General features: G+C 32.7%; 1 protein-coding gene across 5 annotated transcripts in view; it reads right to left on the bottom strand.

Annotated features, from left to right (window-relative positions):
- Positions 1 to 15,399, bottom strand: part of Fam135a (family with sequence similarity 135 member A) — a 110,047-nt gene that overhangs the window by 23,701 nt on the left and 70,947 nt on the right. For 3 of the 5 annotated variants that reach the window (XM_076858516.1, XM_076858515.1, XM_076858517.1), the window contains 5 exons: positions 9,529 to 9,602; positions 7,909 to 8,063; positions 5,314 to 7,693; positions 3,372 to 3,532; positions 473 to 564 (listed from right to left, as the gene is read on the bottom strand). In XM_076858516.1, coding sequence (XP_076714631.1) covers positions 473 to 564; positions 3,372 to 3,532; positions 5,314 to 7,693; positions 7,909 to 8,063; positions 9,529 to 9,602 — 2,862 coding nt within the window. The remainder of the gene's footprint in view (positions 1 to 472; positions 565 to 3,371; positions 3,533 to 5,313; positions 7,694 to 7,908; positions 8,064 to 9,528; positions 9,603 to 15,399) is intronic. The other 2 variants (XM_076858519.1, XM_076858518.1) reach the window with 2 other exon arrangements.

Raw genomic sequence — 15,399 nt, forward strand, 5'->3', positions numbered from 1 at the left:
ATACATATCATCACATAAAAACTAACCAAATATAAAATAATAAATAATATAAATAATAAATAATAAAACATTTTTATTTTACTGAAAATAGTTAAGTCTAATTTTCTTTTTAACAAAATTAGTGAATGTATTACTCATTATATTAAAATGAGCAAGATTAAGTTTCTAGGGAAAAAATGTTCAGTGTTCTTTGTCTAGCCCATTACTAGTATTAAATATAAGGGTATTTCATATAGTGGCATAATTAACAAATTATTTGTATATAAATATGAAATTCTGGAAATGCTTCATACATGAAGGAAACTCATAAGTCAAATGAAAACCACATATCTCTTTTGGATATCTATTTATGTTAAATTTCATAGAAATCAGAAAAATTATTTTTACTATAGGCACATGGTAGCAGGCAAATGTTTATGTAGAAACTGGTACAAAAATGTTTACGTCCTTTGAAAACACTGCCATTTTGTACCTGGTTTCTCTCAGACATAAGAAAATCAGTTCTTCCCCGAGGTAGTCCAAGTTCAATATAAGTTTTAACCAATCGAAGATCTGCACTGTTACCTAGAAAATAAAAAATGATATTTTAAGGATGAGATAAAGTAAAAGGTACATAGTATAACATCATATATTTTTATAGTTTCTCAAGTCAAATTTATGACCTATACCATTTGTGAAGATACAATAATAGTGTAAGAAATGTTTAATGCATTTTAGCATTAGATTTAATCTATTGACTTCCTTTAGTGGTACTGGTACAGACTGAGAGAAAGAAAACACACTTAAATACCTAGGATAAATTTATTTTAATAATTATCAACTAAAAAATCTAAAAACATTTTACAATACAGATATGATATATAAATATGAAATTATCTTTAAAAATTAGTGGATTTTATTTCTTTGGTTTACTAGCAATATAAATGTCATTATCAATTGTTGAATTTTTATTTTACCCTTCTAATATTTATCTTTTAGATTTTTCATGATTAATGTATTTACAGAGGTAACTGCTTTATTCCTGATTTGTAAAAAAACAAATTGCCAAAGCAATCCTCAGCAAGAAAAGTGAAGCTGGAGGCATCACAATACTAGACCTTAAATTATACTACAGAGCTATAGCAACAAAAACAGCATAGTTTTGGCACAAAAGCAGACATGAAGACCAATGGAACAGAATAGAAGACAGAGACAACCTACATAGTTATCTCATACAAGACAAAGGTGCCAAAAACTACACTGGAGAAAAGATCCTCTTCAACAAATGGTGCTGGGAAAATTGGAAATCCATATGTGGCAGAATGAAATTGAACTTCTACCTCTCACGCTGCACAAAACTCAACTCAAAGTGAATTAGACCCAGGAAGTAGACCAGAAATTCCAGACCTACTAAAAGAAAATGTAGGTGCAACACTCCAACATATTGGCTTAGGAACAAACTTCCTTATTAAGACTCTTAAAGCACAGAAAGTAAAATAAAAAATCAATGGGAAGGTATCAAATTAAAAGGTTTCTTTTAATTTGGAAATAATCAAAATGTGAAGAGAGCCTGCAGAATGGGAGAATATCTTTATTACATGCATCTCAGACAGGGTGTTCATTTCTAGAAACTCTAAAACCTAGCCACACACAAAAAAACAAATAACCCAATCAATAAATGGGCAAAGGAACTAAATAGACATTTCTCAAAAGAATATAAATGGTCAAAAAATATATGAAAAAACGTTCAACACCCCTAGCTACTAGACAAATGCAAATTAAAACTCTACTGAGATTTCACTTCACTCCAGTCAGAATGGCCATTATCAAGAATACAAGTAACAATAAATGTTGGAGAGGACATGGGGAAAAAGGTACATGCATACATTGGTGGTGGTATTGGAAATTGGTGCAACCACATTGGAAAACAATATGGAGATTCCTCAAAAAACTAGGAATGGAACCACCACTTGACTCAGTTATACCACTTCTTGGGATATTTATAAAGGAGTTAAAATCAGCAAACTACAATGATGAATCCCCATCGATGTTTACAGCAGCTCAATTCACAACAGCCAATTCACAAAAGCTATGGAACCAACCTACACAGACGAATGGATAAAGAAAATGTGTATATATACACACACACTGAGCCTTATAGAAGAATGACTTTATGACATCTGCCAGTAAATGGACAGATATGGAGACTTGTGCTAAGTAAAATAAGCTAATCCCCCCAAACCAAAAGTTGAATGTTTTCTGATATGTGGATGCTAACACACATAAAGTGGGGGGCAGGGAGAATGGATGTTCAGTAGACCATCATGCATATCCTCAAGATCGGGATTCTAATTAGAACAAGAAATACTCTGTGTTTGTATAAATATGTCAAAATGGACTCTACTGTCATGTATAACTAAAAAGAACAAATTTTAAAAATCTAGTTTGTTATTAAAGAATGACATTATAATACAGTAATACCCTTTTGGCCCAGAAACATTTGGCTTTTTCTAAGATGTCCTACATCTAGAAAAAAACTTGCTGAGTAAACAAAGTATCTTTTAGAAAGTCACAGCATGAAAGCCTGGTATTTAGAAATAACATATGCCTTAAACATCAACCTTAATTCATAGGTATATTGATTTTTCTAGCCTATAGAGGTAACAGCTGATAAAACCAAGAGAGAAGACAGAAAAAAAGAAGAAAAACCCAAAATACTGTTTCATGCAAAATTTACTTAAAGAACCAACCTAGATGCCGCACCTTCAGTGGATGAATGGATAAAAAAATATGGCATATATACACAATGGAATATTACTCAGCGATAAAAGAGAATAAAATCATGGCATTTGCAGGTAAATGGATACAGTTGGACAAGATAATGCTAAATGAAGTGAGCCAATCAAAAAAACAAACAAACAAAAAAAACCCAAATGGCAAATGTTTTCTTTGATGCAAGGTGACTGACTCATGGGTAGGGAGAGAGAGCATGGGAGGAATAGAGGAACTTTAGAGGGGTGAGAGGGAAAGGGAGGGAGCAGGGGTTTAGCAATGATGGTGGAATGTGATGAACATCATTATCCAAAGTACATGTATGAAGACACGAATTGGTGTGAACATACTTTATATACAGAGATATGAAAAATTGTGTTCTATATGTGTAATAATAATTGTGATGCATTCTGCTGCCACGTATTTAAAAATTAAAAGCAATTAAAAAATTTAATATTACACTTAGTAAAAATAGAGCAGATTTATGTTTAAGTATATAGGTAATATTCAATTAATTTTTCATTAATTTTTTTTTAGTTCAAAGATTAAATAAAACTAAATGAGATCTATTTAGGAAAGAAAGTGAGTTGCTATGGGTTACATTAATAGATGTCACATACCATCTAAACCATGAACACAGACAATGAGATGTACTCCATCTTCAGAACCATCCTCCTCTTCCATGCTGAAATACGGTACTGAGGATGCCAGCAGAGGAATATCACTGTACATGAACCCAGGGAGTTTAAGTTGTTTTAATTCTTCTTTTGCCTGAAGGAAGCTGAAGTAAAGATACACTTTGTTAAGGATCATACTCTGTTTTTAGAACCAAAAAGGTAATCTAGAATTGCAGAGGAAGAAACTCAGCAATATGTGGTTTTAAAATCATGAAAAAAATATATGGGATCACCTAAATAATTTAAAAAGCACAGGTCTATTTTTTTTTTTTTTGGTTTGATTTTTGTGGCTGATCAAAGACAATAAACACTTTGAGCCTGAAGTCACTTAAAAATGTTATTTTAATGCCAACTAAGAAGATATTAGAAGCAGTTATGCTGCCTGAAAAATTTAGTAAAGCTGGGGGAGGTACTGGAGAAATGGTAATCTAATGTTTATCATGTAAATAAATCTTTTAACTTCTTTGTTCCATTTTAATCTTATATAAATGGAAGGGAAGAAGCTATTCTATATAATATAACAGTGAGAATAGTAGATAAAATATTCAGTAGATTAGATTACTTGCATTTTTCTCTAAAAATTATCAAAGAGAAGGAGAATTAAAAGGGGTATGTGACTAAATATAATTGGAGGTACATACTCATTTGGAATGACTGACATATTTAACCAACTTGGGGACTGCAAACAAAATTATTACTACTTAACACTGTATGGGGGCTGAGGCTGTAGTTTAGTGGCAGAGTGCTTGCCTAGCATGTGTGAGACAATGGATTTGATCCTTATCACTGCATACAATATGTGTATATATATATATAAAGGGCATGCTGTCTGTATGTAACCACAAATAATTAAAAACCAAACAAAGCAAAAAAGCATATCATTTAGACTGATAACAAAGTATAACTTAAAGAAGCTAATGAAGGGGGGAGGATAAGGGAGGGGAATGGGAAAGACAGTAGAATGAATCAGCTATAACTTTCCTATGTTCATATACGAATACACTACCATTCTAACTCCATATTTAGTATTCAACCACAAGAATGTGAAGTTTCACTGCATGTATGTATGATATGTCAAAATACATTCTACTGTCATTTGTAACTAAAAAGAAAAAAAGAAAAAAGAAAAAGTTATGTTTTATTAAGGGGGGAAAAAAAGCAGCAGCATTTAATGAACCTTAAACTGGGTGAAAACACAAACACCATCTCTTCTTGATGACTCTGACAAAGAGAGGTACCCAGCAGGTGGTACATAATCTTTGGCCTCTTAGCTTATATACTACAATTTTTAAATTGGCCATATTCACCTCAGTGGGTTTCACTAGCTTTAGGCGCTTTAGATCTTATTTTGTCCTTATTTCCTATATATTCTCATGAAACCTAGATTTTGTCTGAAAGTTAATGGGTTAATGATGATGAAAGGGTTTTGACTTCTAACATAAAATTACCAGTAGAAAATTTATATCAAGAACATCTAACCAAGAAACAGGACAATCACTTGGAAACTACCTTTCTGTAAAACAGTATAACAAGGTTCATTTATCTATTTTAGACAGCTATTCAAAGAAAGACTTTTTGTACTATAGAAACTGGAGACCAAAATGGGCATTCAGCCCTTTAGCACTATTTATGATCTATATTTGTATCTATCTATATGGATATGTGACATTTTATAAATATCACCTAAGTAAATATTATAATCAGTTATATACTGTCTGAAAAAATTGATACAGAATAGTTGGGAAAGGTATTGGAAAAATGATAATTTAATGTTTATCATGTAAATAAATCTTATCTTCTATATATATTTATGATTTTGCTTTAATATATATATTTATGATCAATGTATATTTAGTAGCACATACTGTTAAGCTCCATTACTTACGCTTGTATTTGAGGTTTTGGTGAATTTTCATACCAGGAAATTGAAGAAGTCAAGTTGTAAGAAATGCTGCTTGGCTGCTTTGTAATGGCATCAAGTTTACTTTTAGAAGAAAATTTAACACTACAAGGAGACTCTCGTGGTGCAGATGGGAAGGACAAACAACCAGAAGTACAAACGGTAGGCATATTTATACCATCCCTCAGGTAGTCACTGTTTACTTTTTCAGATTTTATAAGTGCTTCTTCTTCTAGAGCATCTCTGCTTGTATAGTGAGCATTTACTGTTCCATCCAAAGCTGAATAATCTTTTTCTTCATAATAACCATTTTGAACCATTTGTTGATCCTGCTCTTCCTCCTCCTCCTCCTCCTCCTCCTCCTCCTCTTTACCCTGTTCCTGTTGAAGATCACTAACTGCTTTTTCACAAGTTTCCTTTTGAGGGCTAACTGAATTGCTATAGCTAATAGCACATGTGTCAGAAATATCCGTACTGCTCTGAGAACCAAAATAATTTTCCACAAGCCCTTGCTTTACCATATCAGTACCAGCTGAAAAAGGGTCACTTATACCCAGATCAGTTTCAACTGCAACTGTAGGAGCTTCTGAATATATTTGTTTGATATTTAATGTATTACTATTTTTTCCTTCCACAGTTCTATTTTCACTAACTTCTGCATTAGTAGAAATGGAGCCTGAAACAACACAAGGAGTGCCTAAACAAATTAGTTTTGAATTTAACATAACTACTGTTCCTGCTGAGTTATCAGATTTATCAAGACTCTGGGAGCCTTTACCCATAGTGTCCAAGTTAGGTTTGGAGCTGCAACTATTTTTCGCATCACTGGAAGTATCTTTATCTGAAAAAACAAGGTGCAAAGCGTCTTTAGTGCTTGAATTTAAGGAATGTATTGCTATAGTTTCACTATCCAAATGCCCTGAAAATATAACACTCTGCTGTTGCAAAATAATACTTGACTTTTTAGTATCATCATATTTTGGCAAATCAATTGTTCCTAGGTCTAATATACTTTTGCTATCACTTAGATGGCATTCAGGCACAATAGATTTCTTAGAATTTTCATCAGGTGACAACAGTTCATCATCAGAAGGTAGAGAGTTTATAGATGTCAAAGATGACTGTATTTCACTTAAAGCACTTGTACTCTCAGTGCAATGACTTCCTAATGAAAATTTTATGTTACTATCAGTTTTCATCAAAAGCTGAGGAAATAATCTTTCATTATTATAAGGACCTTGCCCTTGCACAGTTTCAAAGACTATGTCAGGGTTTGGTAGTGTTGCAAAAGAACTTGGCTCACTTTCAACACCTGAATCTGAAAATCTAGACGAGGCATATGTGGCATTAGTATCTGGTAATTTAATTGTATCTCCACTTACTACAATATGATATTCTTTTGTAGAAGGAGCAGGCATATTATTTCTTAATTTAGCTAATGGTTCTCCAATAGGACAACATTTTGCTTCTTGCAAAGTTTCCTTTTCAAGTATTATTTCTAGAGATTTAGATTTACCATTAGATTCTAAGGACTCAAAGCCGGGTAAAAAATCATCCACAAATATTTCATCGTGTTGAAGCTCAGTCAAAGGTCCTATTTTAACAGTTATTTTTTCTCCACTGAAAGGATCTTTATCACTGGGTTTTACTTCAATTGTTCTAACTCCTGATGTTGGAGTTGTTTGATGATCATGGCAATCGTCTGATGAACTTCTGGATGTCAGATTTTGTTCCATGTGTGTAATTTCACTACCATCCTGGGAGATATCAAGTTTACCTGAAATGGACAAATTTGCACAAAGATTTAGGCTGCCAGTGTTCAAAGGATCAAACTGGTCTGGTTGAATATTTTCAATATCTGGAGACTTTTGTTCAGTTCTCTCTGTATTAGTTGGCAAATAGCTAGCTTCCTTTTGACTTGTCTGTCTGATGTAAGTCTTTGGGTCAAAATTATATCCACATATTGTGGGATCCAGACCTTCCTTCTGACTATGTGAAGGATTGCCTTCAAAGCATTTATTGTGATCATTTGATGCTGTACTTTTCAAACATCTGTAGCCTACCAAAACCACAGAATCCTTAGAGTTCTGTTTTATTATTTTTTTTGTGTTTTCTGGTTTCATTGTTTTCATGAGCTTAGCAACCTTAACTTTGGATTTATTTGATTCTTCATTTTTTCCTTTTAGAAATTTTGTTAGCTGCTTTTCACCTTCTGTATACCAAATATTGGAGGAACCAGCAGGTCTGACCTTCAACTCTGGGCTAGAAAGTCCTGCTACAGAGCTTTCTTCAGTCTCATATTTATCCATTCTAGTGGACTCTGATCTCTGAAGATTCTGAATTCCCATCCAGGGTGCATCTAAGTCTTTTATTCAAAGAAAAAAAGATTTAGATTTAAAACAAGTGTGAGAACTCATATGATTAAGACTATTTTTTCTAACTATAACTTTCTAATAGCCTCAAACATAAGTAAAATTGAAAGGGAAAAGTTGTTTCACATTAGGGAATGGTTTTATTTATATTAGGAAGAATATGCTAAAAATTATACACATAGCTTATATTATTTTAGATGATACTTACCTTCAATAACTGAATCTAAATACCTATCTTCAAAGATTATAGGTAATGAATTGAGATCTCCATCTAATTCACTACATTCAATAGGTAGGGGTGGAAGAGAACTGCAGAAGGAAGTATTTTTGATAGCGGTGCACATCTGTAGGTGACTCTGAGCACTGAAAAATATTTCTTAAGTCAGATTGTAATAAAAAAAATTATACCCAACTCCATTTTACAGTCTACCCTATTTTCTTCTCCTATCATTCCTATTCCCTTTCTTCAAGACATACTCTTCTTACGAAAGAGCTTCTTGGATAGACATAAAAACTGGTAAGATAAAAATTCTGGTTTGCTGACAATAAATTATTGACACAAAATTATAGTTTATTGACAAATTAATTTCTATTATATTGTATACTTTCTTAAGTTATTTCAAAATGAGTATCTATGCTTATAGAATAAACTTCCAATCATATAAGAAAAATGCTTACCAATTATTTGATGATAACAGAGAAAAAACTACACTCCACTGTAGCTCCTTTACTTAACACATATTGACCAATAAAATTAATAGCTATTAAAACAAAGTATTTAACTTTCTTTTTTCTTTTTGGCATTGGGGACTGAACCGAGGGGCGCTTTATCACTGACCTACATCCCCAGCCTTTTTTATTTTGAGAGAGGGTTTCACTAGGTTGAGAGTTGCTAAGTTGTTGAGGTTGGCCTCAAACCTGAGATCCAACTGTCTCAGATTCCAGAGTTGCTGGGATTATAGGCATGCACAATTGTGCCTGGCAGTATGTAACTTTCTAATACAAAACAGTTAAAGGATCCTTTGTTATGTAAAATTTAAACCAAATCCAAGTAAACAGAACAGTATGAAATGTACCGATTACCCAGTATCAACAATTAACATTTGCCCTTCTTGTTCTATCTATACCTCAACATTCACTACATATCCCTCCATTCTACTATTGTTTAGTTTTTCTTAGGTACTGGAATATATAAATCTAAGCTGTAAGATTGACAAGTGAATATATGATATAGAACATTTCAATCTATTCAGAGTTTCCTCATGTCTTCACAATTTTCCAGCCCAGATAAACCCCAAGATGACCCACTATTCTATTTTCATTTTAATTTTGGCTGTTCCAGAACTTCATATATTTAAAATCATACATTATTCATTCTTTCATGTCTGCCTTCTTTTGTTCAGCATAACGTCCTCAAAATATTCTCTGAAGCCAAAGAATACCAGACCTAAATATATTCAGTGGGAAAAATGGAAGGCATTTATTCTGGATATTTTAACTGTAAGTCATTACATAACAAAAGGTAGTGCCAGACTACCCAAACTCACAATGATAAATATAAGAGATTTTGACCTGTGAAAATAAAGATAGAATAAGATGGCCAAATGGAAGGCTGAAGCCAGAACTGCATGGCTATATTTACAGATTACAGTAAATCTGATATAAGGGGAGAGAGGGGCAAGGCAAGTAAATCATGCATCTCTCTGAAGATTTAATAAAGAGTAGATTTCTGAACTTCAAATTCTTCTATTTTTTTCTATAAATTCTGGGGTAGATATCCATGTGAAAGGAAGCAACATCATTTTAAGTTTGGATTTATGCTACTCACTGAAGTTCCTGGTATGCAATGGCAGCTTCTCTTGGATGTTCAAAACAAAAGAATGCCTCAGAAAATCTGCGAACCTAGAGAATTTCAAAAAGGAGTATTAATAACATGGCACATTTAAAAAGTCAACCTGGCATAGAATGGCAGGGAAAGAAATTGCTCTCATTAGGCCTTGCATAACAACCCGTGAGAATTCTCTCCCTCTTCATTGTTGACAAAGCACTGTATTTTTGTGTTGTATGAAATGAACAGCAGAATCTACAGCGAGAAACTTAGGTTCATGTTTTGGATCTCATTTCTCTTCCTTAAAGGAAGGGATTCTATTTGCCTTATTTGCTACTACACTTCTAGTATCTACAATAGTGCCCAGTACAAGGGAAAAACAATAAAAAACCAGCTAGCTATCAGGTGGCTTTCTCCATTCTCTATGCCAGGCTTTCAAATATATGCTAACTATACTGCCTGACTATTGTGATTTGGGGCATTTAATCTTTGAGTTTCAGATGATTCATTTTCAAATTATACTTAATATTTGTTCTATACATGGGGTTAAAAAGAACAAACAAGAATATATATGATAGCACTCTATAATCTGACAAGTGCATATAAATATAATCTATTATAATTTCCATTAGAGCATTCACTACATTTTGCCTTAGAATAACTATATATGCAAATCATACCACCTCCTAAAGTGTAATTTTGTTAGAACAGGAACAATGTTTTGATGACCCTTGTAGTCTCTAAAACATAGTTTTGCATGTTAAAAAAGTACTTGGTAAATACATATTGAATCTAGCTGAATATTTCTTCCATTACATTTATATTTTGATCCTTTTATTTTTAATAATGAAAGGAAAAGCTCTGTCAACTACTGGAGATGAAAAAGATATCTTGTTTGGGGTATAGAGGAGAGATAATTAGGTTACATCTTGAAATTATATTACATTGAAGATTCTCTTCTAAAGGGAAATTGATTTAGGATTCTTTGGTTAAATATGTACATGAATTAGAGATTACTCGTCATCAAGATCGGCCAAATATGACTTACTAAACCTCTTTCTCTAAGCAGATGAGCCTGACTCTTCAAAAGGACAAGTCAGTAAGGGAGGTTGGGAGAGGCAAGTATCAGACACTAAGGAAAGATGCAACCATCTGTGTCTGTACTTTGAAATGCATTCCAATTGTGTCTTCTTTCTTTCCATCCACAAAGGGGAAGATGAGAAAAACCAAAGCCAAAACCAAAACTATCTGCCTGTCTATCTCGAGATGTTTTCTCTGGGGACTATAAAGTGAGAAGGAATTTATCTTTAAGTTATCTGGATTCCTAGAGTTGTAGCTGGACCTGCAAAATTAGTGAGCTGCTTTTCCTTTTCTTTCTATTGTCGGTAATTCCTAAAATAACTATCAATACTTGATAGTATCCTACCCATAAAACTATGCTAAGTATTTTATTTGCATTCTTTGTTTTAAACCATAAAAAATACAAGGGAGGAGGTATTATCTTCATTTAATAAGTGAGAAAATTCAAACCAAAGAGTTTAATCACAAAGAGGCAAGATAATAAGTGATAAACTTGGATTAAAATAAAGATTTGAGCAACTCCAAATCTTATGCTTCATACCACTTATCTATTCCCTTCTACTTTATACTTCATGTTATCAGAAACCTTTCCTATCCTCTATGCTCACACAAGTTTCTCAGTTCTCTCACAATGATTACCACTCTGGGGTGCTAATATAATGAATAAGGTTACGAACTGTGCTGTGTGGCCACAACTAAGGTATGACTGCCACCTGATGGCAATACAGCTTAATTTTAGGCAAATGACTTACATTAAAAAAAAAAGTTAAACTTAGGATATGACGAATATATATTACTGCTTTGGTATATGTTTATAAAAATGAGTTTTCTGATATATCCTAATTTTAAAAAGAATTCACTTATTTGACAGCATCAATATTTAAAATTTAGCAAAAATCCAGAAGGGAAAAATACCCCTGAGGACACAGAATGGAATTTATTACTAATGTTTTACAGAGTTAAATGCTCCTTTATCTATGTTCTTCCTAATACATTGCTCGAATTACTAACATAGCATTTATTACAGTATAATTATTAGTAACATTTTTATTATAGTACAACTTTATTTGTGTTCATGGAGGTTAGAGTCCAATTTTGAGTGCAGAGTATACATTTCATAGATCATAATATTTAAATTACCTTGAAAAAAGTAGGCATATTGCAGATGTTTACTGAACAAATGTTTTTTAAGTCCTTGTGTTACACTCACAGTAGGAATACCATACAGTCTTTTTATTATACAAAGCTGATTTATGCTTACTATTAAATAGAATTCTAACTAGTTTACATTGATTCTCAATCCACAGCTGTTTTAAAGGAGCACATTAAACTAGGGAAAATGAACAACTGTAGAGGCAGATGGAATTGGACTTCAATGAGGATGAGCCAAATTTCAGTACCCACTCTTCCTAGCAGAATGATCATATTTAGGGAACAGTCTAACTCTGTTAATGAGTTGGAGAACTTAAAACAGTAACCTCAACCTCAACCTCAATCAGCACTGTTTTTTTAAAAAGTTCCTTAGGTGATTCTAAGGTTAGCCAGGTTTGAAAATGTCTATTTTAAATTTCTACTTATACCATAATAGAAAAATTGGTATAGAACTTGCCCTGAACACAACTATATAACTGATAAAAATACATAAGGCAACTATTTGTAACACTGACAAATATGTACTAGATATGCAAAGCAGCAGGAAAATATAACAATCAAGAAAACAATGCAATAAGTACATATGATTCCCAAGATAATCCAGATGTTAGAATAATAGGCAATTCTATTTTTTAGTTTTTTTCTTAAGATTTAGGTTTAACAAAAAAACCTAAATGATCAGCAAGTAACAGTTCTTACAGCCTCTCTTGCCCTCCTACCTCTCCACTTCCCCTATTATTTTATACCTTATATTACTGTTACATTTGTTACAACTGATAAACCATTACTGACTAAAAAAAAACCTTTTTTTTAGCTGTAGATGGACATAATATCTTTATTTGTTCATTTATTTTTCATGTAATGCTGAGGATTCAGCCCAGTGCCTCACATGTGAGCCCCAGTCCCAGCCCCAATACTGACTTTTTATTAACAAAAGTCAATAGTTTACACTAAAGTTCACTATCAAGTATTCATTCTCTGATCTTTAACATTATATCATAATATTACATCATGCTCATCATAATATTACACAGAATAGTTTCACTGCCCTGAAAATGCCGTGCTCCAGCTATTTGTCCCTTCCACCATCCCTGTGAGTCTGTGGTAACCACTTATCTTTTTACTGTCTTCTTGGTTTTTCCTTTTCTAGAATGTCATAAAATTAGAATTATATAGCTTAAATTACCTTTCATATCAGCTTCTTTCATTTAGCGATGATTTCAAGGTACCTCCATACCTTCTTTTGTTTTATTTCTTCTTAGTTGTACATGACAGCAGAATGCATTTGAATTCATTATACACAAATGGAGGGCAACATTTCAATTCTCTGGTTGTACATGGTATAGAGATGCACCATTTGTGCAATGTACCTAGGGTAATATCGTTCATTTCATTCCACCATCTTTCCTATCCTCTGGTGGAATTTTTTGGGTCTTTTAGGTATAGAATCATAACCTTGGCAAATATTGCTAATTTGTGTTCTTTTCCTATCTGTATCCCTTTCTTTTGTCTGATTGCTCCAGCTAGAATTTCAAGGACTATATTGAAGTGATGACAGAGAACATCCCTGTCTTGTTCTAGTTTTTAGACGGAATGCTTCCTATTTTTCTCCATTTAGAATGATGTTGGCCTTGGGCTTGGCATTGAAAGCTTTTACAATGTTGAGGTATGATCCTACCAGTCCTAGTTTTTCTAGTGTTTTGAATATGAAGAGGTGCTGTATTTTATCGGATGCTTTTTCAGCATCTATTGAGATAATTATATGATTCTTGTCTTTAAGTCTATTGGTCTTAAGTTTTCTTTTCCTTGATGTGTCTTTGTCTGGTTTTGGTATTAGGGAGATGCTAGCCTCAGAATAAGTCTGAAATGGTTCACTCCTTTTTTATTTCATGGAATAATTTGAGGAGTTTTGGTATTAGTTCTTCTTGGAAGGTGTTGTAGAACTTGGATGAGAATCCGCTTTTCTTGGTTGGTAGATTTTGATGGTGTATTCTATTTCCTTACTTGAAATTGATCTGTTTAAATTGTTTATATCCTCCTGATTCAGTTTGGGTCGATCATGTTTTTAGAAATTTGTTGATGTCATTGAGATTTTTCTCTTTTAGTTTCTAATTATCTTCTGTATTTCAATGGTGTCTATTGTGATATTTCCTTTTTCATGATGAATTTTTATAATTTGAATTTTCTTTTTTCATGTTGCCAAATTTTTTAATTGGTTCTTTTTTTTTTCAATTTTATTGACTTCAGCTCTGATTTTATTTCCTGTCTTTTACCACTTTTGGTGTTGATTTGTTCTTGTTTTTCTAGGGCTTTGAGATATGTTATTTTTTGACTTTTTATTATTTTAATGAGTGAGCTCAATGCAATGAATTTCCTCTTGGTACTGCCTTCATAGTGTCCCAGAGATTTTGATATTTGTATCAGTGTTGTCACTTACCTCGATTATTTTTATCTACTCCCTGATGTTTTCTGCTATCCATTACTCATTCAATATCATATTATTTAGTCTCTAGGTGTTGAAGGAGCTTCTATTGTTTATTTTATCATTGATTTCTAGTTTCATTCCATTATAATCTCATAAAATACAGGGTAGTATCTTTTAATTTTTTGGTATTTGCTGTGAGTTGCTTTGAGGCATAATATATGGTCTATTTTAGAGAAGTATTCATGTCCTGCTGAGAAGGTGTATTTGCTAGATGATGGAGGAAATAATATATGTCTGTTAAGTCTAAATCATTGATTGTATCATGGATTTCTGTCATTTAGTTTTTGTTTGGAAGATCTATCCAGTGGTGATAGGTGTGTTTAAAGTCACCTAATATTATTGTGTTGTGATCTATTTGCTTCTTGAAATTGAGAAGGGTTTGTTTGATATGCTCCATTGTTTGGGGCATATTTATGATTGTAACGTCTTGTTGATGTATGGTTCCCTTAAGCAATATGAAGTGTCCTTCTTTATCTCTTCTGACTCACTTTGGTTTGAAGTACACTTTATCTGATATTAGTTTGGAAATCCCTGCTTATTTATGTGGCCCATGTGATTGCTGTATTTCCCATCCTTTCACCTTCAGTCTGTGGATGTCTTTTACTATGAGATGAGTCTCTTTCCTATGAGATGAGTCTCTTGAAGGCAGCATATTGTTTGGTATTTTTTAAATCCAATCTGCCAGTCTTTTAATTCATGCCATTAACATTCCAGGTTATTAAGACATGGTTTATATTCCCAATCATTTCGGTTTATTCTCATTTGATTGGATTTTCCTTTAGTGTAGTTCCTCCTTTTTTTATATATTAGTACATATACATGGTATAACAATATAATTTGGCCAATATAATTTTCCCTTTCCCTTCCTTCCTCCATCTATTTCCTCTACTCTATTGATGTTTTTTTAAAAAAATTAATTTATTTTTGCATTACAATTCTTAATATGCCATTATGCAATAATTTATCATATCTCTGATTATACATAAGGTATATTGACACCAAATTCACATCTTTATACATGTATTTTGTATAATGATGAGGGTCTCCTTTCTCCTTTTTTTAAAAAAACATTTTTCTTAGTTGTGGATGGGCACAATATTTTTGTTTATTTTTATGTGGTGCTGAGGATCGAAACCAGGGCCTCACACGTGCAC

This window comes from Callospermophilus lateralis, chromosome 6 (genome assembly GCF_048772815.1).
Source record: "Callospermophilus lateralis isolate mCalLat2 chromosome 6, mCalLat2.hap1, whole genome shotgun sequence".
Taxonomy (NCBI): domain Eukaryota; kingdom Metazoa; phylum Chordata; class Mammalia; order Rodentia; family Sciuridae; genus Callospermophilus; species Callospermophilus lateralis.